Source organism: Cottoperca gobio, chromosome 17 (assembly GCF_900634415.1).
Source record: "Cottoperca gobio chromosome 17, fCotGob3.1, whole genome shotgun sequence".
In the NCBI taxonomy this organism is placed as follows: Eukaryota; Metazoa; Chordata; class Actinopteri; order Perciformes; family Bovichtidae; genus Cottoperca; species Cottoperca gobio.
Window position 1 is genome coordinate 7826156 of NC_041371.1, and position 27222 is coordinate 7853377.

At 40.2% G+C, this 27222-nt stretch overlaps 1 protein-coding gene across 4 annotated transcripts; it reads left to right on the forward strand.

Annotated features, from left to right (window-relative positions):
• Positions 1–2883: 2883 nt before the first annotated feature.
• LOC115022212 (pituitary adenylate cyclase-activating polypeptide type I receptor-like) lies at positions 2884–27155 on the forward strand. 4 transcript variants are annotated; one of them, XM_029453155.1, is made up of 15 exons: positions 2884–3169; positions 6869–7036; positions 9967–10063; positions 14622–14732; positions 14845–14942; positions 15025–15122; positions 15351–15483; positions 17092–17245; positions 17901–17961; positions 18530–18599; positions 18710–18801; positions 19626–19709; positions 21788–21917; positions 22463–22504; positions 23117–27155. In XM_029453155.1, exons 2-15 carry the CDS (start codon positions 6995–6997, stop codon positions 23339–23341), a joined length of 1437 nt encoding a protein of 478 aa, XP_029309015.1. In that variant the 5' UTR covers positions 2884–3169; positions 6869–6994; the 3' UTR covers positions 23342–27155. The 4 variants fall into 4 exon arrangements, with proteins under 4 accessions (XP_029309015.1, XP_029309017.1, XP_029309016.1 ...); XM_029453156.1 differs by having other exon boundaries at positions 2886–3169; positions 23130–27155; XM_029453157.1 differs by lacking the exon at positions 19626–19709.
• The last annotated feature ends 67 nt before the right edge of the window (positions 27156–27222 follow it).

Sequence of the window (27222 nt, forward strand, 5' to 3'; positions counted from 1 at the left end):
AAAATGTGGATTTTTACAGTATATCTAGACCTTTTTTTCCATTGTATTTGTTTTTGTTTGTGTGTTTTTTTCTGTTGTTCTTGTTTTCTAGCAATCCTAGTCTGTGAGTTTGGGAAGGAAATCATCATCTTCATCATTATCATCATGCACCTGTGGTGTCAGTCATCCAATCAGGACACTCCCTGTTGCAAGAATGAATAAAAAGGTCAAAACTGGTTGGGTTTTGAATTGCCCCATGCAACGCAACTTTCCTGGTACCTTCTGCTGACATGGACATTATCACGGGCCTCGCAGATTGATTAATCCCTTAAATGGGACACTCGGTGGGAGACAGGCGTGTGGGAGGAGAGTGAAGAGATGATAGGGGTTAGGATGAGGTCTTGCCTGGTTCCCCACAGCGTCCTCTTTGAGACGAGGCGGGTAGGTGGGCTGAGCATTCAACCACTTGATGCTTCCCTCCCACATTCTGTCGATGATAAGTCGCCATGGCAATCCAACAGTGCGATTGGTGCGTGATGGCAAAAGACAGACAGACAGAGAGCGAGAGAGGTACGTCCTGTGGAGAGCTTGATTGAGTGGCGGTGCTATGGAGCATAAACACCTTCAAGAGACTGAGTTAGATCAATAAAGCAACAAAAAAAGAAACAAACTCTTCTCATCTGTGTGTTGGCATCTTCCCAACTCTTTTGCATAATTGCACGGAACATAAAAAAATAACAGGTCAATGCTATTATCTGTGCAGTTTAATACAAATAATAGTCGTTTGCATCATTTCACACTGGGAGCTGATAAGTGAAGGGAATAGCAGGCAGGGGGAAACCAACGTATCCTCACATTAGTTGTTTGACATATGTTTACCATTTGATTTGACCAAATCTCAAATGTTTTGGGATAGAAAGTGTATTCAGCAACCTTTTCACAAGAAAGTATAGTTTAAACTTAAAGTGAGCAAGGAAAGCAACTGATTTAATGCATTGAAATATATTACTGTGAAAACCATCTTCTTGAATTCATGAGGTATTTCATTTGAAGTTCTACAGTTGCAAACACGGCAGATCTGTGTAAAATGTTCATTTGAATATAACCATCTATAGTATTCTGATGGAGGTCAATAGCCACAAGGTTGCTGGTTTAACCTTTGACACTGACAGACATTTCAATTATGGTATCCACCATCAATGTCACTGTGTCCTTGAGTAAAGGCCTGAAACTCGAAATCGATTATTTTAGGCTGTGACGACGATGAACACAGTGTCTGTGGAGATATTTCAGAAGAAAAATCTAAATCCAAAAGAAAAACATTGTGATTTTATAATAGTTTTGTTTTTCTTTCTCTGATTATATTCTGCTCACACACAGTTGTAATTATCACAGCAGTGTAGCAGAATTGGAAAGCCAAAACACTCAAAGCGACTGGAAGATGCAAAGTGTTTTCCATGGAAACAAGCATCAAATCATTGTCTTACCTGCTTTTACTACTAAAATAGCCCCCAGATTTCAGGCTGCAACAGCAGAGAATTTTAGAATTTCTCTCAATGGGAGCATTTCCATTGATGTCCTTGAGGCCAGTAACGGTGTTAAAATGTTCCGGGAACAGCAGAAGACATGCGTCACTACCCTTCATCCAATCAGCCGTTTTCATGGATTTCTTCTCAACATTTTGATAGGGAGAGTGTCTTCAAGTCAGTTATTGTGGCCTTTCCTGTTTTCTGTTTTGTTCTCTAAGAATATACACGTCATGGCAGGGTTTAATACTTTTTATGCCTCATTGATTTATGGCCAACCCATTAAATCCCCAGCTGGGTGATCAATCACCCCTGCACTCAAAACACTATCCTGCATATAGCTGCCACTGGAAATGGTCTAGCCTGGATCCAGGGGTGGGTTTAGAAACTGAGGGGGGGGGGGGAGACTGAAACAGACACAAAACGACTACAAACATCTTTGTGGTCAATTCAAGTCAGTTTGTAGGGAATTTGAAACTCGTTCTGCTCATTGTACGTCTCTTTGTGGTTGCTGTGGGCTTCTTTGTGGGTGTTTTTACATCTCTGAGGTGGTTTTGTGCCTGTTTGTGGTTCTTTTTGCTTGTTTTGCATGTATTTGAGGTTGTTTTGTTTCTCTTTGTGTTTTTTTTTGCATGTTTGTGTTTATTTTGGATCTTTGTGCACATCTTGCATCACTCTGTAGTCGTTTGATTGGCTTTCCAACAAGAAATGATAACAGTCCCTTTATACAGAGACTCTGGTCAAGGGGCTTTGATCAATTCTGTTGAGATTTTCCAAAAGCAGCTCTTAGTATTCAGAATGCTGTTTATTTGCAGATTAAAAATTGTAATGAACTTCGCTTTGAACCCATTGATGCCCTGAGGCGATGGTTTGGTCGCTGTCTGTGGTGCTGAAAGTAAATAGGATTGCCAGAGGCCACACACCACTACGAATCCCTTTCATTGGAACTTTGATGCTTTTTGGACTAAAATGGCACAGTAGACCTACAGCTTGACTAACCGGCATTTTTGGATTACTGTGGAACACATGCGGGGATTTAGATGTTAAACTTTAGGATACTAAATGTGAGTCACACACATCATGGTGCAGCTCACTCAGTGCCTCACAAATTGCACCCAGCAGGGAACCGGACCTTGTGCCTTCTGGAGCATCTGAGAGGCGCAGGCGCAAATAAGAGTTTTATGAACAGTTTCTTCTCTAGAAGTCCCACACATGCGACGCAAACACATCTCCGATGGTTTTTCCTTTCATCTCAACATCCCAGTGTTGAGACTTTGTTTTTAAAAAAAAAAACATCTCTCCTCCTCCAGCTGCATGTGTAGACTAAACTGTTGTCTCACTATGTTGTCTCTGTGTCTGACGAGGTGCAAATCCCAAAGGAACTGACTTCCTCCTCCTCCTCCTCCTCCTCCTCTTCCTCTTCCACATCGTCGTGGTGCCGCAGCAGCAGCCAACGCGGTGAGTGCGTCCTGCAGCAGCAACAACAGCAGCAGCAGCAGCAGCAGCAACAACAACGGCACCTGTCGTTTTCTGAACGAGCTGATAACCGTTTTAGGAGTAAAACAAGGTATTCTCCGAAACCATTCACAAGCAAACACCGCGGGGATCCGTGAATACAGATGGCTTCATGTGTAGATATTTGCGCCTGTGAAAATTACGCATCGGTAAGTTCCTTTGACTTGTTTTCCACCACGCCGAGTGCTGCGCGCTTTTACTCACATCTTAGACTTTCGCTGCGGTTGATCAAGTAAGAAGCCTTTCATTGAACCAGAGGGTATATATTAAATAAATATATATATATATATATATATATATATATATATATATATATATATATATATATATATATATATATATATATATTTCCTTTTGAATGACAGCAGGCAAGCTGGGGAAGATTTCGAGTAAGAGGGTTCAGTAGGAAGGCTAGACGCTTTTCTTGCTGATGTGTTTTATGTGCAAAGCGAAGGTCACCCACATGCAATGATGAAATAAACGTTTACGAATGCGGGAATAGAAAGGCTAGTTTTATCCAGCTCTTTACCCTATTGATTCTGCACCTCCAGGGGAAGACATATTTGCAATTGATTGATTGTAATGAAGTCTGTTGCATTTGTTCTCCCAAAAACAGTTGGACATTTTGCAAGCTGTAATTTTAACAAGACTATTTATCGGTATAGAGATAAACAGTTGTTCATGTAATGCAGCCTATATTTCCTGTATGATTAGGGCACAGGAAACAAGACATAGTGATTTTGACTGTCTGCACACTGACAGACTTGCAATCCCTTTTTGCAGACACTAACAGACTTGCATTTGGGTTAATTGGAAGTGTTCTCCTGTCTTACTGGGATCTCTTTAAACTGAAAATGAATTATTAATTATCATACATGATTACATGATGTTCAGAGGAATTCAACACACATGAGGAGGAAACTGATGTGTTGTGACATATTTTTAAAAATTGCCTTTACGATAGAGAAGAATGATTAAGGAGAGCTTTTTCTCTCTTGTTTGTATCTGCATCTGTAGACAATCACACACAGCTCATGCATGTGCACACACACACACACACACACACATACACACACACACACACACACACACACACTCGCACACACACACACACACACACACACACACTCAACCTAGAGATCCCTGTGCTAATGTATGTGGTTCCCAATCCTCTAATTCATCAATATCAAAGGATTGATACAGTTGATTCAGCCAATATTTATGATTGGCTTATTAATTATGTGTCTCATATTAAGTAGGCTACTACTGGATACAATAAATAATTCAATCAGTGCATTCTGTAAACCCACATTTAGTGCTTCCCTTCCTCCGTTTTCATAGGTACTGGGACTGAACACCATTTAAATGTTTCCCATCAAGCTTCACAGGATTCTGCACCTTTGCAAAGCAAAGACTCCTTTTGCTTTTTTTGCCCCCCAGGATAGTTTTGACGTTGAGCCCCTTCTGTTGTTTCCTGCACCAGTGCTTTCCCAATACCAAAGTCATATGGATTTGTTCTAAATACCAAGAAGTGTAACTTTATTTGGAGCCACCAGCAACATGGCTGCTGTGACATTTGGGGTTAAAGAGAGGGAGAGAAATGGAGCTAATTGATATAACATGGCGGACAACTTCCTCTCTCTGTCTTTCTGTCTGTCTTCCTTATGTCTGATTGTGTGTTGTTCAGTTTAAACGTGCAGCCCGACAGTTGAATTTCAGCCCTAGTTGACACGTTATCCGTCCTCTATATCTCCGGGTTTTTCCTCTGAGCACAGTCTGTCCTATTACTTGATAAAGCAGCCGAGAGATGCTTTAGTAGTAATTGGATTCGGTACTAGAGGGAAGGGACACAGAGAGGAATGTGTCTGTGTGTGTGCATGAATTAGCTTAGCTAGCTAAGACAGAGTGTGTGTGTGTGTGTGTGTGTGTATGTGTGTGTGTGTGTGCGTGTGCGTGTGCGTGCGTGCGTTTGTGCTCTTCTGTTTCACTGATTGTGTGTGTGTGTGTGTGTGTGTGTGTGTGTGTGTGTGTGTGTGTGTTACGTGTCGCTGCTGGTTCTGGCCAGTGTGCTTTGTGTTTGCAGTGAATCATTGTGTTTTCAGGAAGCTGTGGGGATGAGTAAGACTTGAAAGGAGGGGGGGTTTGAGGGGATATGTGTTTTAAAAGCTTACCCAAGGCTGATACCTTTTATTATCTTAAAGGAATTGAATGTGATCCTTCCACATTTCTTCCCTTTGGATATGCACTTGTCCTTCATAAAATGCATTTTTTTGTTTCAAAGATTATGTTTTATATTTATTTATATCTTCAGAGTGCAGGTGATGACATAAATGTTGTGGTCGTATATCACCTCAGTAAAAAAACAATAAATGCTTCCTCTGTGATTTGATACAGGGCTACAAGGAGTGTAGGATTATGTTGGGATGAGAGGTGTGTGTTTGCTTAGGTGTGTGAGTTGAAGACAATGCAGGGAAAATATTTGGCTGCAACTAATAATTATTTTAATTAGAATTTAATCCTCTGATTATTATCTTGGTTAAAATCCCAAGGTAATGTTACCAAGCTTATTTTGTCTGACTAACACCCCCAAGGCTAAAGATACTCATTTTGCTTTTACACAAGACAATGAAAAGCAGCAAATTATTACAATAACTGACACATTTATTCAAGCAGAAAATTAGTTTCTGATTAATTATTCTGTCAGTCGACTAATCAATTAATCGACTTCTTGGTTCAATGTGGCTTCTATTCCAACAGTTTTCTTTGTTGGGAAATTACAAAGGTACAAAAATTTGAATCACCCGGTTCAGATGTTATCAGCCTCATATATGTGGGTCAAAAGGTGCCTGCTACATCAGCTAGTAGGTTTTGTTATCTATTCACACGGTTGATCACCAAAAGAAGGAACACAAGAAGACGACTCCTACCTCTAACAACCGTAGTAATTATGACAGGAGCGGAAGCAGAAGTCAGGTGACGTAGTATAAAGAGCAGGAACCTCCATAAAGGGTGGAGGTCGGGGGAGGTGGATGGGGACACAAAACACCCAGGAGACCGGTGTATGCGTCCTGTGTTTCTATGTTAAGTAACATTAATAATATTGTTTAATAAATCACTTCCTACTTTACAACTAGCATCTCAAAAACTGCTACAGTTAGCAGCAAAATATCCTGTAATGAAGTTTCCAAAACACATAATGTCAATTAATCGTCAAGAATTTCAAAATGTTATAGCCTAAATCTGTCAAACACCCAAACCGGCCAGAGGGTCCAATCCGGGATTACAGAGAAAACATTAATTTATTAAATTATTCAATAAAAGTAACTGCTATTTCAAATGTTTTCACTAAATGTTTTGTTCCTTTGTAGATACACTGTGAGTTGTAATGCACATGTGTAAATGATGAACTGAGGCATAATATTGTTGAAATTGCACTTATTTTTCTTAAGAAATTTGAGGTTGTTCATAATGTTTTGTAAAAAGATAGTTCATTAAATGTGAACAATTTCAAAATGTACTTTTATTGCACTAAAGCGAAGGGAAACATTTGGAGCTGTCGTCATTTATAAGTTATTATGCTATAATTTTACTGGTCCGGCCCACTTGAGATCAAATTGGGCTTTATGTGGCCCCTGAACTAAAATGAGTTTGACACCCCTGGCCTAAATCATCATATTGTACTATGTCACACCGTGTATCTGCATATTGCTTTTCTTATTATGGCTTGTAATAATAGAACAACACAATAGCGAGCGCTGCAGTGACACAGTGACGACGCTCTTGTGTTACCTTCTTGTTGTTGTTTGTTCTCTTTCAGAGCCTTTTTCCCTCTGTGTCTTGTATTTCAGAGCCCTTGACGCTGAAGAGTGGTGACGGTGAGGGGAGCAATTTCAGTGCATCCCTGTGAACACACACACCTAGACACACACATATATTGTGGAGCCTTTTTGGATACAAGCGCTTCAAAGGAGACGATGAGACGCTACCTGCTGACTGCCATCTTTCTGCTGCCCTTGGTGAGTAGTTTATGTCCATGCATCTATGTTCTTTGCATACATGTAGGTGTGTGTGTGTGGGTGTTTAGGAGCAAACAGGAATGCATAACCATACTTATATAAAAGCAAGTGAGTGTGTTCACATGTGTCCATCATCAGCCTGCTCTTTCTCAGCTTCAAATTTGGTTTATTTTCATATGTGCACTCTGGCTGGTGCGTGTTTGTGTCAGGCGCTGGAAGCGTGGAAATCACCATATGCAGCATCAGCACATCAGCATACGTTTCAGGTCCTGGATCAGCTCTGCGCTAAGACGACTGGCCGCCTGTTAGAACAATAACAGATGGCCCGGCTGACCGGAGAGCTGCCTATCCATCTGCTATGACTCACTTTTATTAGCGGACTCATTGAAATAAAATGCTGTGAATGTTGTGTGGGAGGATTTATAACCAGTACACTGCAGCAGCAGTTTCAGAAGCTGCACAGATATATTCATTTTAGTGAATGTGTATTATGTGACTTTGACATCTATCCTATCTTTATCTTTTTTATAAGACAAGTCTAATGATGGTTAAAATGAATTCAAACATAATTTTTAACTTTTAAGTTAACACTGCCTCGTAACATATGTGATCGGTTCCTCTACTTGACTTCTTTGCAGAATGCAGTTTTAAAATGACCTTCAGCGGCTGATGTGGCAGATACGTCTGTTGTGATGTACTTATCGTGTGTCAAACAGGTCTGTACGCTGAGCCAGTGGTCTGCTACGTCAAATTGGAGTTTTATTATCTGTGCTGTGAGAGCTACTGAGTTATCTGTCCGTTGAAAATAGCCTAGGGGAAGGAAACGTGGATCTGCAGCTTCAAAATGGACAATTTATCTGGACAGACATCTGTTCAAGGGAGAGGAGTGACTGGGAAATAAGCATACTTAAAAAATCATGGTGCCTGTTTTAACAGTCCTTAGTTAACCTGGATTGGGTTGTACCTGCTCTTGGTCAACTCAAGTTTGTGTGTAAAGTCCTTCCTAACTACTAATAGCTAGTTTCAAACTAGTGGCTTACTAAAGATTGCACCATTAAAACTTATAGGAATAGATCAATATTTTTGGGAAATACGCTTATTTGCTTCCTGGCGGAGAGTTAGATCAGAACACTTTCGTGCCTGTCGGTTAAATATGAAGCTACAGCCGGGAGATGGTTAGCTTAGCTTAGCATAAAGACTGGAAACAGGTTTGTCCGGCTCAGTCCGCACAGTCAACACAATCTGACAACTAGCTACTGTAAAGCTCATTAAAACATTATGTCTGTGTACAAAAAGTGTAAAAATGACCATTGTCCGATTTACGGGGGGGGGGGGGTCGTGTGCAGGATTATTTCTTGGTTCGGAGATATAACTTCCTGGACTCTCTGCAATTGGTCTGGGGCCGGCCATTAAATAGTCCGACACATAACCCCTTCACAAAACTGCAAGCGTCAGCTGCAGCTACAACTGCTTACTCTTCAGGAATGTGTGCAAATGTGTGTGTGTGTGTGTGTGTGTGTGTGTGTGTGTGTGTGTGTGTGTGTGTGTGTGTAGGAGATAGAGGTGTAAATACAGGCGTGGATCTGTGCAAACGTACATTGGATTTACATAGAAAAACTAAAGTAAATACCAATTTTAATTATAGTAAAATAAAACCAAAATACTCACATAACTGAAATAACACAATGTGCCACCCAGGATTCTATATAATACAGTAGATTGATGTGTAACACGTTGAACACTGACATCTAACAGGCCTGTCTGCAGTCATGCCGAACAGATATTAGTAATCTGCATCCACTTGTTTCTCATTTCTAGAAAGCCTTGCTTACAATATGTACTGGATTCCTGCTGCTTAGCAACATGGATGCTTGCTACGGGTACAAAGAGTTTTTTCTTTCAAGCAATGCCAGTGTCGGTTTCATTAAATAATATCACACACAACTGACAACATGAAAAAGTGAGTTCTTTAATATCTTTTCTTTTCTTGTGTTTGTGTTTGTTTTTGTTTAGCCAGCATGGTTTCTGCCCAGCATCCACTGTTTGACAAGGGTTGTCTGGAAATGGAATCGCACCAGAGACTAGATAAAAGATGGCTCTGATGATGTATCGCATAATTCATGCAGGGTTTTAAAATTCTGCCAACGTGCGGCGCGATATAAAAAAAAAGGAAGTGAATCCTAGGACATCTTCACAGTCGGTTGATGCCCTATCTTATCTAGGCAACGAGGCCTGGAGTGAATTCATATTGGAGGGCAGAGAGAGTGATGAGTCAGCCATGGCTCAGAGGGCCGGGACATATTACACCTATCAGTTCACTGTGAGAGTGAAAGAGGGGGGTTGCGTGAACGCTAAGGGTGCAAAACAGAGATTGGCCTTAAGAGTGAAGAGGGCAAGATAGAGAAGTTGAAAGACATGCAGTTACTCTGCTACCTCTGGGTAAATAGTTTCCCTCACTAAACTTTAATTACGCCACTGTATGTGGCTGGGATACAAGTGGCCACTGGAATAAATTACTCCGAGATTTCATTTCATCGCTCAAAAGTGGATGTAAATTAGCGGATCGGAACAACTTGGAGCCCCACTTTCAACTCCCTCATCCACCATATTGTAAAAAATAAGTAGGCAAAGAATGAGAAAGATGAAATAAATAAGAAGAAACATTTTCAATTGAATGACAAACACACATGGACCCATGATATCACTCCGCTAGCTACTGCGACCCACTAGCTGACAGAGTGCAGGATGAGTCATCAAAGTAGAGAAAAGGGGATTTTAGTACTAAACAGATTACTTATAGATGTTTATATATATATATATTCTGGCTCCAGCAAGAAGCCGGTTTTCAAAACTATTCTCAATTGTGCAGTGTATCATTATAGTCGACAGTAAAAGTGACACTGTGTGTGTGTTTTGTTTATTTTCTCCAGGTGGCCTCAGAGTCGGAACAATGTCTAATCAAGCGTGAACATGAGAAATGCATGGACAGTATGATGCTGCACAACCCCAGCGATGACCTTGAATTAGGTAAGTGAGGATTTGTCTATGTGTGTGTGTGTGTGTGTGTGTGTGTGTGTGTGTGTGTGTGTGTGTGTGTGTGTGTGTGTGTGTGTGTGTGTGTTTTCTTGCATCCCTCTGTGTGCATCATTTGGTAAGAAGCCACTGGTTTTCATGGCTCTGCTGCTTTGATGAAATTGTTTACTTCTCAAGTTGCTCATAAAACACTAATCTGCTGCTCCTAAAAATCCAACTTTCCGGGAACAAAACAAAAATCAGGCTTTGCTTTTATACTCAACGATCTGGTATTTGTTCTGTTTATCCAATAACATTTTGGAAAAGGTCATACACGGACATAAGGATGAAAGATGAATGCAGTGTTCTGTCATGTTCATATTACAAATACATCACCTTGACAGGGCGCTATACAACACAGGCAACCATCCGGTGATATGCGGTTCACAAACCAAATGTCTGCCTGTGATGTCACGCTGAGCTGCTTTCACATTTCTCACATCCCTTTTTCCAAAAACACAGGATGTGTGGTTCCTGGAAGCAATTATTTTCTTGGCTATGGATCGTGATTTTCATTAGCAACGAGCTGCAGGCCTCCCGCTGCTCCAAAGTTTCCCAACAGACTGCATCTCCCAGACTGCACTGTGACTCACGGCTTCGCTGACAGCCGGGGCTCCTTGAAAGAAACATGAAGCATAAAAGATTTAGAGTGTAAGATAACAAGTTAGAAGAAGAGGGGAGCTGTAAGTTCAGCTCGTTTTTCATCTGGAGGTCTTGAAGGTCTTCCTGTGAGCTGCACACCAAACTGCATGTGCTCTTTTAATGTTTCTTTATCTAGTTTTATTGTATTTTTAAATCATTCTCACAACGTTTAATGCCCCGAGGAAGGTTATTTTAAAAATGTTTTTAGAAATGTTTAAAGGTCACACTTGCATTTATGGTTTGAATCAGGCACACTGTTGCTATTTAATTCCCTTATTCCTCTGCAACTTCTGCAATTAGTTTTTGAATTGAGCTATCAATTGTCAGACCATATAGTCACACATGTGCCTGCCTTGACCTTTTCTCTGTTTCCTGTTTCCTGTTGTCTCTTTAAAAGGAACCATTCTGTGTTTCTGCTGACAGCAAATTACTGCAGAAGAAATAAAAACGGCTGCATTGCAGAAATCTTAACTTACAAATTGGGGGAAAGAAAAATGAGAACAGAGAAGCAATAAATGAGAGAAAATACAAATAGATAGGTGGTGTTCTGTTTTTAGCCTGCTAGATTATTTTGTTCTGTTTTATAAAGATCCACTTCTAAAAGATTGATTGATTTATTGATTGTATTGAAGTACTCATAATCATTGCTGCATAATGATTTGCTGTCTGGTGCTGTAATCACCATCCATCTTAATTTAGCACCGTGCAAATTGCTCTCTGCACAGAGTTTATTTCTTCAGAACTAAATCCTCTTCTGTCAAAAGTTTCTCTAAAGCTAATTAAGAATGAACCTTTCACGCTGCAGAACAGGACACTTACAGTTTCGAGTGTTTTGAATTGAGAAACGATGAGTCAGATAATTCTCTCGTAATATTTCAATGAAAAACACAAAACATTCTCTGGTTACAGCTTCTCTAGTGTGGGAATATGTTGCTTTACCTTGTTTTATATCATGATGATGGGCGTTTTTCATTATCTTCTGACAAACAATTAACCACGAAACTGATCAGCGGAGAGAATAATGAAAATAGTCGCAGTTCTACTTGTTCTACTTGCAACTTGTTTTGTCTTTTAATGCCTTCGCGTCAATATCACACAATAGGATCAAATAAGGAAGTGTTGACATTTTGGAAAGACATGGATGTGAAGTATAACTTGACTGGTTGGCAGAGGCAACAACTGCGAGGTGGTAATACCAGTTTTTTATTTTGTCATTTGTAACATTCTCACAAAGCAAATGGATCAAATCCACATGCACATCCTTTTTTTGGAGCCTCGTGACCGTGTCTTTCCTTTCACACCAGTATTTAAAGTAGTCATGACTCAGAATACAAAAACAAATCTCATGCAGTAGTCCGATAAGATCAGCTTTAATGAGAAACAATGAATGCCTGTATGTGTTTGTGTGCACATACTCTACACTATGCATGTGAAGTATGTGTGTGGATACCATCTTTGCAGCCCAGTGAAGATTCAGCGCACTATGGGATATTGTGTGAGATAGCCAGTGATGCAGACAGAGTGCTTTATTGAGCACTGTGCCGGTTACGTCTGTAGCTCAGTGCGGCTCATTTGGCTCCGATTTGCCCTTTAAAAGGTAATTGGCTTCGTGTCCAGCTCACCAGACGGAACCAAAACAGATTAGACAGCCAAGCAGAATATAGAGAAAGGTCTGCAAGCACACACACCCACACACACACACACACACACACACACACACACACACACACATGCATGCATGTCCAGGAACACATGCACAAACACACAGATTCAGCCACACTAAAAGAAATACCCTCAAAATGCAATGCTAGTGAACACACATACGATCGGACTTGTACCTGCCTCTGCAGAACTAGAAAACCGCCAAAGCATAAACATCGTGATAAACCTGCAGAGATGGAGACAGAGAAAGGGGAGCGGTGGGGAAGTGCTTAATATAAAGAGCATCATGGAAGCAGAAAGAAAGAAAAGTGAGAGGGCAGTACTGAAATTACAGGATGTGAGATCTATAACCGAGCATGTCAGGAAATGATTGAGGCTTATGAATAGAAGGAGAGCAAAACAAAACCTAAACAAAAGGTGGAACTGGGTTATGTAAGATTTAGTTTCAGCCGGTTTTCGGAACAACAAAAAGAAAGAAAGGAGAAAGAATCAACTGTATTGTCTGTACATTCGAGTACTTTGAATTATATTCCTTTAGTTGCCTGTTTACTGCGTAAAAATCTAAAGATCAGCTAAAGTAAACTAAAATATTTGCACTACTTAACCATTTACAGCTAATTCATATTGACTTCTCGTTCCAACGTTTGCATTAACACTTGGTCCTCTCTCTGCATTACATCTCTTACATTGCTCTGCCATTTAACCCCACCATGATTATTAACATCATTTACTAATTGTCGTGCCGCCTCTCGAGTGCTGGAGGTGATATTCTGTTGGAAGCTAGTGAGGAAATTTAATTAGCGACAAGGAGGTTAAACAGTCTGCAAAAAAACAAAACACTAACAGCATGCTAACTAATATGCAGACAAGGAACTGATCATTGTCAGGTGCGTTATATAACAGGAACGTTTGCCTTGAACTGTGTGTGTGTGTGTGTGTGTGTGTGTGTGTGTGTGTGTGTGTGTGTGTGTGTGTGTGTGTGTGTGTGTGTGTGTGTGTGTGTGTCTAAATCAGTCTAATGTTTCAGTTAATGTGTCAGTTTATCAATAAGGTTAAATTAATAACTGAACTTAAATCTATATGTATAGCAAAAAAGAATATCAGGAGAGACTTCATTTTGAAGAGAAGAGAGATTAGAAATGTGAACAATCTTTGCCAATTAGACCCCATCCTGACGTCATTATTTTAGAGGGGGGGGGTGATACCATGAGCTGTTATGTTGCGTTGTTTACAGTCATACATCTGTCTTATATCTGAGCAGGTGGCTGGTAAAGTTATGTGAGGCTGAGAAGGTTAATTACATTCACAGGTCAGCAGTGGGGGAGAGCAGGTGGCATCTTGCTGTGAGGCTGCGGGCTTTTGTTCAAGTTTAAATTGTTTTTGTTGCATTTGCATTTTCTCTGTTTCAATCATATTTTTGGTAATAAATGCCACCAAGTAACATCTCCTGCCCTTCATATGGGGTGGTGGCAGTGCAAGAAGAATAACAGTGCACTGAGTTAAAGCTGCTATGGGTGGTTTTTATGTAACGGGTTGTAGTGATGAACCTACAGAGAGCTATCATCTGAATCTGCAGCTCCCCTCAGCTTTATGGAGCTTTATAGTGAGTTTCACTTCTTTTTTTAGCTGTTTATCCTGTAAGTTTGGTTCCCTCTCACCTCTCTCACAGAATCGTTTTCAGCTGCAGCCGGCAGCTGTTTTCAGTATGCTACCCCCCCCACCCAAGGGTGCAATTTCCACTGGGGCATTTCCAACTCCCTTTTCAAAATCCTATCCTTCTCCGCTTCGCTTTTAAAGTTTCATCTTGGTTTTAATTGTAAAACCTCTCTGAATGTTGTCCCCTCACCGTCCAGCTGATCAGCTAATCTGAGTCAACTTCAATTATTACTGTGCGCTCAGAACTAGCAATTAAATTAGCTTTTCTTAAGCCCTGGGTTTCGTTTCTCAGGCTACACCACAGGCAGCCTTATCTTATTAACGCCAGGAACAGTAATACGATGTTAGCAGTAGTTGTGTCCATGTGGGTGTCGTGAAAATGCTCAATATCTTTGGAAATTAAACTCCATCACCTCCCAATTCAATTATCTTTAATTCAAATTAATTCAGTTAAATTCAATTAATGTCAGAAACATTTCATCACTTTTATAACAACAGTGTAATGCTGACAGGAGCTTTACACTGACATCGCTCTGTGTGTGGTACTCCTCAGTGTGTCCGTGGATGTGGGACAACCTGACCTGCTGGCAGGCGGCCGACGTCGGCGAAGTTGTGGTGGTCAACTGTCCAGAGCTCTTCCACGACTTCATGGACCCTGAAGATGGTGAGAAGAACGGGGAGATCAGCTGTGTCTCTACTTTGATTTGATCTCATTTGTAATTAAAGATGAATTCCATTCAGTTCAATTCACCATGAGGCATTTGTTTTATTTTCAGATATGGGCAGAATCAGTCGTAACTGCACGGAGGAAGGCTGGTCTGAACCTTTCCCTCACTATGTGGAAGTCTGCCTTATCTATAACACCACTAAACCTGTACGACCTCTTTAACCTCATCTGAATATTCATATTACTTCTATCGCAGACGCGCATGACTAACCCTCTTCTCCAACATTAGGACATGTACTACGCCTCGGTCAAGGCTCTGTACACAGTTGGTTACAGCACATCGCTGGTGTCTCTGACTACAGCCATGGTCATCCTCTGCAGATTCAGGTGAGCGTGACAAAATCAGCTTTCTCAAAGTTGACATGAAAATAGGTTTTGTTTTCTTTGACAGCAAGGACTGAAAGTTAGCTTTTTAGCTACTATAATCAGGGGGGGTGAAATGTTAGCAAGAAGTGCCAAGAGTGCAGGGTTGAACACAAACACATCATCTCATCACTCAGCAAAATGCAGCTGTAGAAACAAGATAAGATTTGATTTTCTCTCTCTTTTCTCCAGGAAGCTCCACTGCACCAGAAACTTCATCCACATGAACCTGTTCGTGTCCTTCATCCTGAGAGCCATCTCAGTCTTCATCAAGGACGATGTGCTGTACTCTCAGGACGACAGCGACCACTGCTTCGTGCACACGGTCAGTAACGACTTCATACATTGTCTGCGGCTGATACGTTTCGTTCAACAGTGACTGCTTGTTTGGTTCTTAATAGGGGGGGGGGGGGAAAGACTAATAAGTTCATTTATAAGCAGATAATTGCAAAATGAGGCCTTTATTATTCTAAATGATCCCTGCTGCAGGTTTGGAGTCAGTACAAGAAGTTTGTGTTGGCAGTAGCAAAATGTGTGTATTATTATTGGTTAATTGGTTCCAGAGAACATATTTAAAGTATGTCATTGAAGTGAAGCCACTCGCTTTATAAAGGAAAGCATGCGTGTAAAATGTGATCAAGGCTGTTCTCCTGTTTGAGATGTTCTGCGGGGGGTTCACAGACAGAGGGCTTGAAACACTTCTCCTCCAGTCTCTCCTGTTTGATTCGCACCTTTTTGAAGAAACTTCAATCACATGCAAATGTTGTACAAAAAGCAAACATGCTATTAGATGACTAATACACCCTGATTACAAATGCAGAACAAGCTCTTAGCCTTTGTGCGGTAACGACACATTGCACAGTGTTGTTAAGCAGGCATGATAAATAAAGCTAATTAGGTACGCTAATGGCTTCAGCAAGGCCAGTGGAAATCTTCTGCTCGAAGCTCATTAACATATCAATGGTTACTTTGCCCCTTTTTTTTTTTTTTCAACCGTCGTGGTACCATGCTGTAATTGGTTGACCCCACTCAGAATATGCCCCCTTTTATTAACATGATGTCATTAGATTACAGTCCCCCTGACACGTAGGTGGGTCTCTGCTGTTGGCTGTGAGACATTTGTAATCCACACACAGTCGCTAAATGCTACATTTTGAGGGTGATTGCAGTGTTCTGTGTAGCAACCCCATCCCCCCCGGTGACAGCGATCTCTGTTTACACTGGGATTCACACAAATAAGGACGTTTGTCACTTTGACATTTATTGTCTTTGCTTCGAAAAGAAAGGCTCTTTAAACATGGATTTTACCTTTTTTGAAGCTGCAACGAAGAACATATTCAAATATACGTACAAATTTAGAGGTCGAACAAACGGTTGGTATTCAGATTACTTTATTGTCCATTAGATTTGCATAAAATGGATATGTATCTTTGGCACTGGTATATAAGACACCACGCACAACATTACACGATAAGTGTGAATCTTCAAATCTTAAAGTGGCAGTAATAAAAGTGATGAGTGGATTGTTCTTCCACTGGCATGTACGTAAATCTACATACAAATAAGACGGGAAGGGCCAGTTCCACGGGGCCTATTTAAACCGGCTCTTATTGAGAATGATCACAGTTGATGGAATAAAGGACTTCTTGTGATCGTTGTTCACGGCCATTGGGGCTTTGAGTCTGCGACTGAGTTTAGAGGATGGGTGGGGTTGTTGTAGATCTGGATTGCCTTTTTTTTGGTTGTGTCTTACGGTACCGTGAATATTTTATGTACCTGTTTATGATATTGTTACACTTGCTTCTCAGCTACAATCTTCTTGCTACAATCACCCTGAAAGGATTCTCCAACATCAGCAGTAGAGATGTGGAATCACTGATAAGATAAGATTTCCTTTTGCTCTGCTAACTACTCTTGTGTTTCCCCCGTGCAGGTGGCGTGTAAAGCAGTGATGATTTTCTTCCATTACTGTGTCATGTCCAACTATTTCTGGCTGTTCATTGAGGGTCTGTATCTCTTCACTCTGCTCGTGGAGACTTTCTTTCCTGAGAGGCGCTACTTCTACTGGTACACCATCGTAGGATGGGGTGAGTGTAGTTATCATGGTGGGAAGTAGCAGCTTCTCTGTCTGTTCATAATGTAACCAATCATTCCAAATTGGATTTATTTCTCGTTTTTTTATGTTTAGAGGAATGAATCTACCACAAAGGGATATATTGTTGAATAAAACACATTCTGGATTCTCATGAGCAACACAATTGATCTTGTAAATCCAATAAATACCTTAGAAATACCATAACATACAGCTGAAAGAGCAATACTTGAAGTAGTTACGTTTTTTCTGATATTTCTCTAGATAAATAAAGTATAAACAGGGTTACAACCACACATTACATTACATTACAGTTCATTTAGCCGATGCTTTTGTCCAAAGCGACGTACAAAAAGTGCAAACAATCCTGGAGATACAACTCCGAACAGCAAGAATCTTGCAAGTACATCAGCTTCAAATAGGTGAAATCCTTTAAGTGCAACATACAGAAACGATAGAATACAAATTCAACTATTAGCTATAAATAAGCCAAACCAATAATATAAGTGCAACATACACATACGTGCAACAGTACATGTTTGTATTTCACATAAGTATATTTAGACAAATGATAAGTACTGTAATTAAGTATTATTATGACAAATGTATTGCATTTTTCTCCACTGTGTTAATGATTACTGTTGTTACAGGAACTCCCACCATCTGCGTCACTGTCTGGGCAGTTCTGAGGCTCCACTTTCATGACACTGGGTATAACTCCTCTGAAAACTTTAGATTTACGCTAAAGAAATGAAGAATTGCATGTCTGCTGTTCGCCATGTTGATAGCGTAGAAGACACTTGAGAACATCAGAGCGAAGAGGCCTTCGGGTCGTTGTGGAGGTCCAATTTTTGTATTAAGATAAAACCTTGCAAATGTATCTCCTCTTCATCTTGGTACTTACTCAAGTTTACTCCCCTTATTTTTAAAAGCACACATTATTTTATCTGACAACTGTTTTTAAAATCATTGAATAATCCGATTAAATGTTTAAAAACTGACCATGGGATTAATTCCAGTAACAAGTAACAAGTTTGTGGCAGCTTATCTTTATCTTTTATCATTTATTTTGTACAATACATGATGTAACATGTATAAGCAAACAAACAACATTTAGAATTATTGGACAGATTTTCCACTCCCCTCTGACCCTCCCCTCAAACCTCCTTATTCTGCAAATGGCCACTTCCTGCTTGACGTATTGTATGAGGCTATTTATTTCCAAGAATCGAGAGAAAGTATTGAGCGATTATTGGAACACACTGTCCTCCTCTTCCAGATGCTGGGATACGAATGAGAACACTGCCCTCTGGTGGGTGATCAAAGGACCTGTTGTAGCCTCCATTATGGTACGGACGGATGCTCATTTGTTCATTCATGCTCGCAGCTATTGCTTATTAACTGACTGGCATGTCATTTATGACAACTCCTCCCAGATGTATGTTGTTTATTTTCTCAGATCAATTTTGTCCTCTTCGTTGGCATAATCATCATCCTGGTGCAGAAGCTGCAGTCCCCTGACATCGGAGGGAACGAATCAAGCATTTACCTGTAAGTTACAATCAGCAGACTAACTTCAATGTTGTATGTTGTACATTAAAAATTAATGATGTGAATTGATCTCTAGTCCAATGTGGAAATAAACATCCCTGAAGCCGAAGTAAACGTGATTCACCTTTGAGGATAATGCTGTCAAAATGTAAATATTTAAATTGTCAATATATCCTATGAGAATTTTGAGTCCGCAATGGTGGTGAAGACAGCAACTCCCAAGACCCCACGCTGCATCATGACGCCACCAAACTCCGTCTTTTTTAATTGTTTTGATTGAGTGACCCCTAGAGGCAGAACATTACATATTGTGGTTTAATTCTGGCCTTTATTACCACTACTTTCTCTTCTGTAGATCAGTGGGCATTGTCCCTTTCTATACACTAATGCCAACTGATTGTTATACAGGATGCATTTATAAATGGGTTGTATTGTAACCATAACAGTCTTATTTTCAAACTTCTTATCATTAAATCTCTGTTGTGTCCTCTTAGATACTTTTCATAATACATTAGTTCGTAGTACCTGTTGGCAGGAAGCTTGAGCCTCATTATGGAGTTGTACTGTAGCCAGACATCACTCCTCCCGCAGGACGCCTTCTTCTGAGGCTTTGCAGATAATGTCATTCTCATCTGTTGCTTAGACCTGTGCGTGCGTGACCAAGTGTGAAGACGTTTGTGTGTGTGTGTGTGTGGGAGTGTGTGTGTGTGTGTGTGTGTGTGTGTGTGTGTGTGTGTGTGTGTGTGATGTGTGTGAAACTGTGTGTCTGTGTCCCTAAAGACACTGTCTTTTTTGTTTTGTTGTGTTGTCTTTGTGCTGTGTAGCAGCTGTGCTCAGAAATGCTTCAGTGAGCCCACACAGGCTGTTCAGCATTCGTGCAGGATGTCAGAGTTATCCACCATCACACTGTAAGTGTGTGTGTGTGTGGTGTGTATGTGTGTGTGTGTGTGTGTGTTTGTTCGCCGACACATGTTTTTGTCTGTGTGCCTCATGTCAATTGCATGTGTGTATACGTGTGTCTGTTTTACGGCAGGGGTTCTTAAAGTTTTTTATATTGGTCTGGACTCCCAAATGCATACTCACACACACACACACACACACACACACACACGCACACACGCACACACACACACACACACACACACACACACACACACACACACACACACACACACACACACTTTATCATTGACATAATGCATTATCTAGCCCCTAAACATAACCATCATGCTTGACCCCAAACTGAACCTAACCCTAACTCTCACATGGCTGATTTACCATTAAAGGTTCAATGTGTAATTCTGAGAGCCGGTCAAAAAGCTCTGCTGTCTTATAATCTTCACGTGGGGCTGATCCATCTGTGATTACTGGGGCACTAATGTTAACCGGGGGCTGTAGTCCGTGTAATATTACGTTAGTTTGTTGATTGGACTAAATACAAAGTGGCAGAAACTAGAAAACGACCCGCATATTCGCCTCCGTCAGCGACTGAAGAGACTTAAGCTCAGTCAGAACAAGCCCCGGCGCCGGCAGCCACAGCTGGTGGACCTGTGTAACGGCAGCAACAGGGAATCTGCAGTTCCCCGGAGCGAGTGGTTTTCTCTTATCTGCCACTTTGAATGTACATCCATGGTCAGACAGCTGTGCTTCTTCTCCCTCTGTACTGAGGGCAGACTGGAGCTACAGTGCCTCACTATCACCTCTAGAGGAACAAGTGGTATTACAGGACTGGACAGAGCGGAGCTAGTCAGTCAGATGCTAATATCAGAAGATATCTCTGCAGCACAACACAGAGACGTCTTTGACACAACGTCAACACTGCTACCTCTTCACATTCTGTTGATAAAGTTGATAACACAAAGTGAGATATTTACTTGTGTATGAGGCCCTTAATGGTTTGGGACCATCCTACTAATTCTTTGACATTTTAAAATCAGAGTATAATGGCTTTGCTCCTTAAGGACCCCTGGGGGCGACTGGACTGCCCTGTAAAAAAAACACTGTGTTGCCTTCCATTATTTCAAGGTGTCATTTGTTGTGTGTTTCTGTGTATTTCCATTTGTTATGTGTATGTCAGACCCTCTGTGTTGCTGCATGCTATGGACACAGATAAGATAACTACATGGATAGATTGTAAGTCTCAACAGTTATGTGTTCTTGTCTCAGTCCCAATGTTAATAACGTTCACCTAAAAGTGGATTAGTGCACCAAATCTAACTTCAGATTTAAAGGATAAGGATAAGGCTTGTGTTATTCTATATTTTTCTTATTGTCAACAAATAGAAAAAAAACTAAAATGTAAACTAAATACTTTCTGACTTCCCTACCTCCCAATGTCCATCATTTCTTATTTATTTATTTTCAAAAAAAAGCTGGACACTAAGCAAACAGCAGTAAATAATCGTGCTCTAGTGAGTATGTATGTCAGCAAGACAGCGTCTGTGGGATTGACTCAAAATAAATGACAGTGCCCAGCAGTTCATCGTAACGAAGGAACAACTCGCCCAGTGCAGCAGTGCGATTACATTTTAAAGGAATACTTCACACATAAGACCATCATTTGTATATAAATTACTCACCCAGTGTTACTTTGAATTCTTGAAGCAAACTTTGATTTTCTTGCTTGAAAATCTTTAATGAATTTATTGGATTTGTTTACAATAAGAAAAGAATATATCTTCTGCCTGATCCTTAAAATGTGAACACTAGAAATAATCATAATATTGTGACTGAAAAATGTAAACCTGCGTGTAAATGTGGTCAGAATATGTGTCATAACATTACATCAGTAGTTCTGTTCTTGCATCACATCCAGCTGACCAGCATCAGTAACACATGACTTTGATGTGTGTTTAACTTTCTCCTCAACCTTATGAAACTGTGTGTGTGTGTGTGTGTGTGTGTGTGTGTGTGTGTGTGTGTGTGTGTGTGTGTGTGTGTGTGTGTGTGTGTGCGTGCGTGTGTGTGTGTGTGTGTGTGTGTGTAGGCGTCTGGCGCGCTCCACCCTCCTGCTCATCCCTCTCTTTGGTATCCACTACACTGTGTTCGCCTTCTCACCTGAAGATGTCAGCAAGAGGGAGAGGCTCGTCTTTGAACTGGGACTGGGATCCTTCCAGGTACGCTTTCACAGCTCAGACGCCTGTTTTAAAACACCAGAAGATGAACGAGAGAACATAATGTATACATGATACAAAGAGGCTCTTTGGGAGAGTGATAGTGATATTTAAAGCCAGCAGCCCTGAATGTAATGTAATCTAAGTGGTCTGCTAAACACTCCAGCATGAGCCATACTGTTCTACTCAAGATCTTATATTTCTGTCAATTTTATGAATAAAAAATTGGATTTGGAAATAAAAACTTTCCCCTGAACAGCAGCTCCGAGTCATTGAACATGTTACAGCCGAGTAAACGAGGCGCGCAGTTTACTGATGACGCATGGACACTGAAGTTGAAAAGCAGATACCTCTTCAGAGCAAACACTATCTTGTAGTTTAGCTTTTAATAGCAAAGGCTGAACATAATATCAATCCCCCACAGTCAGTCTTTTTTTAATATGCCTTTAGCCTTTGCTGATAAAGATTAATTTATTTAAAGAAAGAAAGCATATTAATACTAAAATCTCAAACGCAAGTTTCCTCTCATGTCTCTGTCTCCTCCTCAGGGCTTTGTTGTCGCCGTGCTCTATTGTTTCCTGAATGGAGAGGTAAGCTTGTGTCGCTGTTCAGAAACGTTTCCCTCTGTGATACTTTCATCAGTATCTTTGTTTTCTGACATTAATACCAGAAATGCTCTTAATGCTCTTTTTGATGCACATGAGCACATGAGCATATTTTAGGATAAACCGGTAACACTTTACTTTCTCCCCTCTACATAACAGTTAGGTTATACAAACATGAACAATGATATGGCCTTCAGCAGTTGCTCAGTTTTCAGTGTGTGTGTGTGTGTGTGTGTGTGTGTGTGTGTGTGTGTGTGTGTGTGTGTGTGTGTGTGTAAATGAGTTGTTTTTAGTTAAATGTGCTATAACTCTTTAAGGCCTAAACACATACAGTACAGGTCTGTGTTTCCACAATGCTGAAGAAAAACCTAATTGCTGACCTCTGATGTAAAGTATGAAGACTCATTTTGTGTGATTATAGCTTTATTATATCGTCAATCCTTCACTAAGTGTTTTTACAGCAGTTACGAAAGCTTCACAGGAATAACAACTGTTCATAAACACCTGCTGTCTCCAAGTCTCACACAGCTTAAGTGTACTGTACCTTTTCGCGGAGCAGGTACAGCTTAAAGTACATTAAAAAATGACCTTGTGAAGTTTCTCCCTGAAGGTGCAGTCGGAGATCAAGAGGAAATGGCGCAGCTGGACGGTGAACCGGTACTTTGCCGTGGACCTGAAGCAGCAAAGGCACCCGTCGTTGGCCAGCAGTGGAGTGAACGGCGGGACCCAGCTGTCGATCCTCAGCAAGAGCAGCTCCCAGATACGCATGTCCAGCCCGCTGGCGGAGAATGCCAACATCAGCCTCCCGACCTGAGCGTCTAATGGGCAAGAGTCAACTTCAAGGTGCCGTTCCACTTACGTACATCCAGACCAACCAGAGCAGACCAAAGTGGCCCCTCGTACCTCTTACATTTTGTAGTTTGGCCTTTTGAAAATGAGGTATTTCTAAAAGCATTTACTGGAGATTCATTAGAGGTGCATAGCTGACTTTCATGCTTTAACATTTCATTTGATGATACAATATAAGTGAACTTATTTGAGTGTTTTAGTTGACTCGGTAGATTGCGATTATTCTTATTAAAGATGCACTTTTAACAAATTCCACTCAAAACAGAGAGATATTGGAAATCCCCTTCCTACCCATTTTCTTTATTTTTAATGTATTCCCTATTTATTTCATTTATAAATAATATTAATGTACAGTTGGTGCCAAAAAACTGCCCTAGTTGTAAAAAGAAAAGAGTAGTTGAACAGATGTAGGGGTCATGTTGGACTGTTGGTGTGTAAAGTAAATGTGCTTCAAACAGTCCCAAATGAAATAACAACCAAACGTTCGCCTTGCTTGTACAAATGCTCATTGTTTAAGTGTTTCATCTTAAATTTAAACATTTTCTACAATCAGCCGTAAGTACATAGTATGTCAAAAGAAGAAAAAAGAAAAAGTTCAAGGACTTTGTAAATAGTTACTTTTGATGTCGAGATCAGAGTTTCTTTCTTTTGCATTACGCGGTTATTGTAATGACCTTTTCAAACAAAAGGAACTGGAGCCCAAATCTGTAGACCTCATCACATATTCTGATGACCCACAAGATCCTGCCCACTATATCCTAAATGATTTGTATAAAATAAAAACACACGGTATATATAGAAGAACCAAAATGAATGAGCACTGTAGTGCAGCGTCAGATACAACAAGTTAGAGAAGAAGAGCTTCATATGACACCATTAAATCATGTTCATTTATTATTAGTTCTTCCAAATCCAGGTTTGCTTGAAGCGCAGTGTAACTTTTGACGAGGGGCCGTGAGTTGACTTCGTATTGTCACAAGAATTAGGAACCGCTGCTGTCGATGATATCACAGGTACACGAGGGAATGCAAAATATGATTTACAAACTTCAAAATGGATGTAATCCTCACAGCTAGTGTTAGTAGTTTCCTCCAGTTGATTTCCCTTTCACAGACTTGTCATGTTCTTGTAAACTGGGAACATAAACAGTGTATTTGCCATTTAGTGGATGTCTTCATCCAGAGCTCCTCATAGTGCCATGAGTTTTATATGTACAGCATTTTATCGCAGGGCAGAATCAAGTCCTCAACATGCTCATAAAGATAACAGGACTCTTTGTCTGTGTCCTCTTTCATCTGAGCTCCAGCTCATCGTGCCATATTAAATTGCTCTTCATTTAAAAAACATTTTTTGAATGAATCATCTCCTACACTCATATTCCAAAGTGCCTAGTCAGTCACAAATAGCTATCACTTTTATTTCCAGTGCAATGAACAGATATCTTAAAGTCGTAATAAGTGTCATTTCCTGCAAAGAATGTACAGAGTGGTGTGTTTGTGTTGTTTTCTATTGCAATTACATCTTTCTTTGTCAGAAGAAATTACGTTTTGCTTATTTATTGGTGAAATTGTTCAAGTGAAAAAAGTCCTGCTTTGTTTTCTTTTTAATTGTGCCGAGTTTGGTTTATTTAGCCTCTTCGTTCTGTTCAAGATAAGTCTGTTTCAATTCAGCACCGACATCAAACGCATAAACAGCTTCAAAACAATAAATGTTGTCAACACAAAAGGCTTTAATGTGACAGCTCTTGACAATCGCTTGAGTGTTGCCCATTTTTCTCTTTCTGTCTTTTTTGTTTGTGCACAAACTAAACTAACAAACAATAACTGTCCAGGTGGGGAAACAATTTAATAAGACAAAATGTGAAACGATGTGTACAGGAAGATTTATCCACAATATTTACTCCAGATATTTATTTTTTGTACTGTCATCCGAGTGGATTAAAAGAATGTAGTAACTTTAAACACTGAATTCAATATTGTCAAACAGAAAAGGATGTATATTTATTTTCCATAAACCAGTGCCATGTGAAATGTACAGTATATATGCTTTCTTGTGTGTAAGTTATGCCTGATGTATGATTTCATTACACTGATATTGACTCTCGCGGTCAAAGTGCCATAAATGTAGTGCCATAACCAGTGAGACGTCAGGCACAATGTCTCGTTTCTAATTCAAAAACTAAAAAACAAAAGGTACTAACGGGAAATTAGTGTCCAAAGCTGCAAGAGGGCATTTGTTTGAGAGATAAAACAAAGATATAAACTCTTAAAGAGCAAGATAAACACACACACACACACACTACGCATCGGTTTTATGCATCTGCTCGGCTGCTTTTGGACAAACCCGTGTGTGACGAGATACTATCAAGGGAACTAGAGCCAGAGGTAAAAAAAAAAATATATATTTTATTTTAATTAGGAAGGTATAATAAAATGGAACAACTGCGAGAGATACAACACAAAGTGTGTACGAGGGTGTGATAAAATCACCAGCCGTCACTCTGAGTCTGAATCAGCTCAGAAGGAAACGACCATGTCTCAAAGCTGTTACTGTCTGTGAAAAGAAGAGTAGTAAACTCCTTACTTTACCATGTCTGTGCTGTATATGTGTGTACCACAAGGTGGCAGCAAAGTGTTAGAGTTTTTAGTATAGCTAGAGGGAAGTTTGACTGGCATTGATTTGCTTTTCGAGCCTTGTACTTAGAGGTAGTGTGCGGCATTCAGGCACCTAAATGCCACGTGCTCAACATCGTTCACGTCTATGTTTGGCGATTTTTATTTACTCAAATCAACAAACAAGCCGACAAATGAGATTATTCAAATTGAGGTCTGATCCCTTCTCTCTTTAGTTAAAAAACAAACAAACAATTTGAATTTTCATAACTTATTGAGAATTAGGAGCTCCTTTCTGTGCTATAATAAAGTCAGGCTTTGTTACGTCATTTTGGCTAAAACTGACCACACCTCTCTCCACACACACACACACACACACCTCTTCTTACAGTTAGTTTAGCTTTTACAGTAGCAAACTAATCTGTTGTGTCACAGAAAAGCCCTCGACAAGTTTTATTAAAGGAATAGTCTCACATTTCTTGGAACTTTCTTTGCTGATGGTGAGGTGAGAAGATTGATACGACTTTCTCCAGTTTTTGTGGTATTCATCTTCTCGTCTAACTTCCCGGCAAGTGAATATGTTGTGTTTTTTCTCAGAATGTCGACTATTCCTAACTATTCTCAGTGTGGCATATCTCTGTGTTTAGATGCCTTTTCTTTGGTGTGCGCGTTGAGCCAGCTTTATCAAGTGTTGAGTGTGTGTGTGAGTTTTATTGATTGCCAATGAATTTTTGAATGTACCAATGTTGCTCAGCTGCTCTTAGCCTGCTACTGTATCAATTTGCCATGGTGTACAAATGATGTCTTTTCTTGATCATATATACAGTGCATGTATATGCACTGTATATGTATATTTTTGGCACACAGGTGGACCTCTTGACGAAGACCTGTAATGTTTGTGACCGTGTTTTTGTATGTTTATGTTTATGTAACTGTTTTCAGAGTGAGTGAGTGAGTTTGAAAGTTGGAGAGTGTGTTCTGTATGCATGTGTATGTAGTGACGAGCATTAATGAGGATATAAGTAACTTAAATGTCAAAAGAATATCTATAAACCCTCATCGATTATTATGTTCTACCTGTGACAGTGTGTCATGTGTAACATGCGTTCTGGTGTCCAACATTCATGTCCCAGGTTGTGTACATTTGACTGCAAAATAAATCTATCTGTGGTAAATTGTTGTGTTTTGTGAAGATTATTTTATTTTGCACGGTAAGGAAAATGTTTTAGCTTGATAAGATTC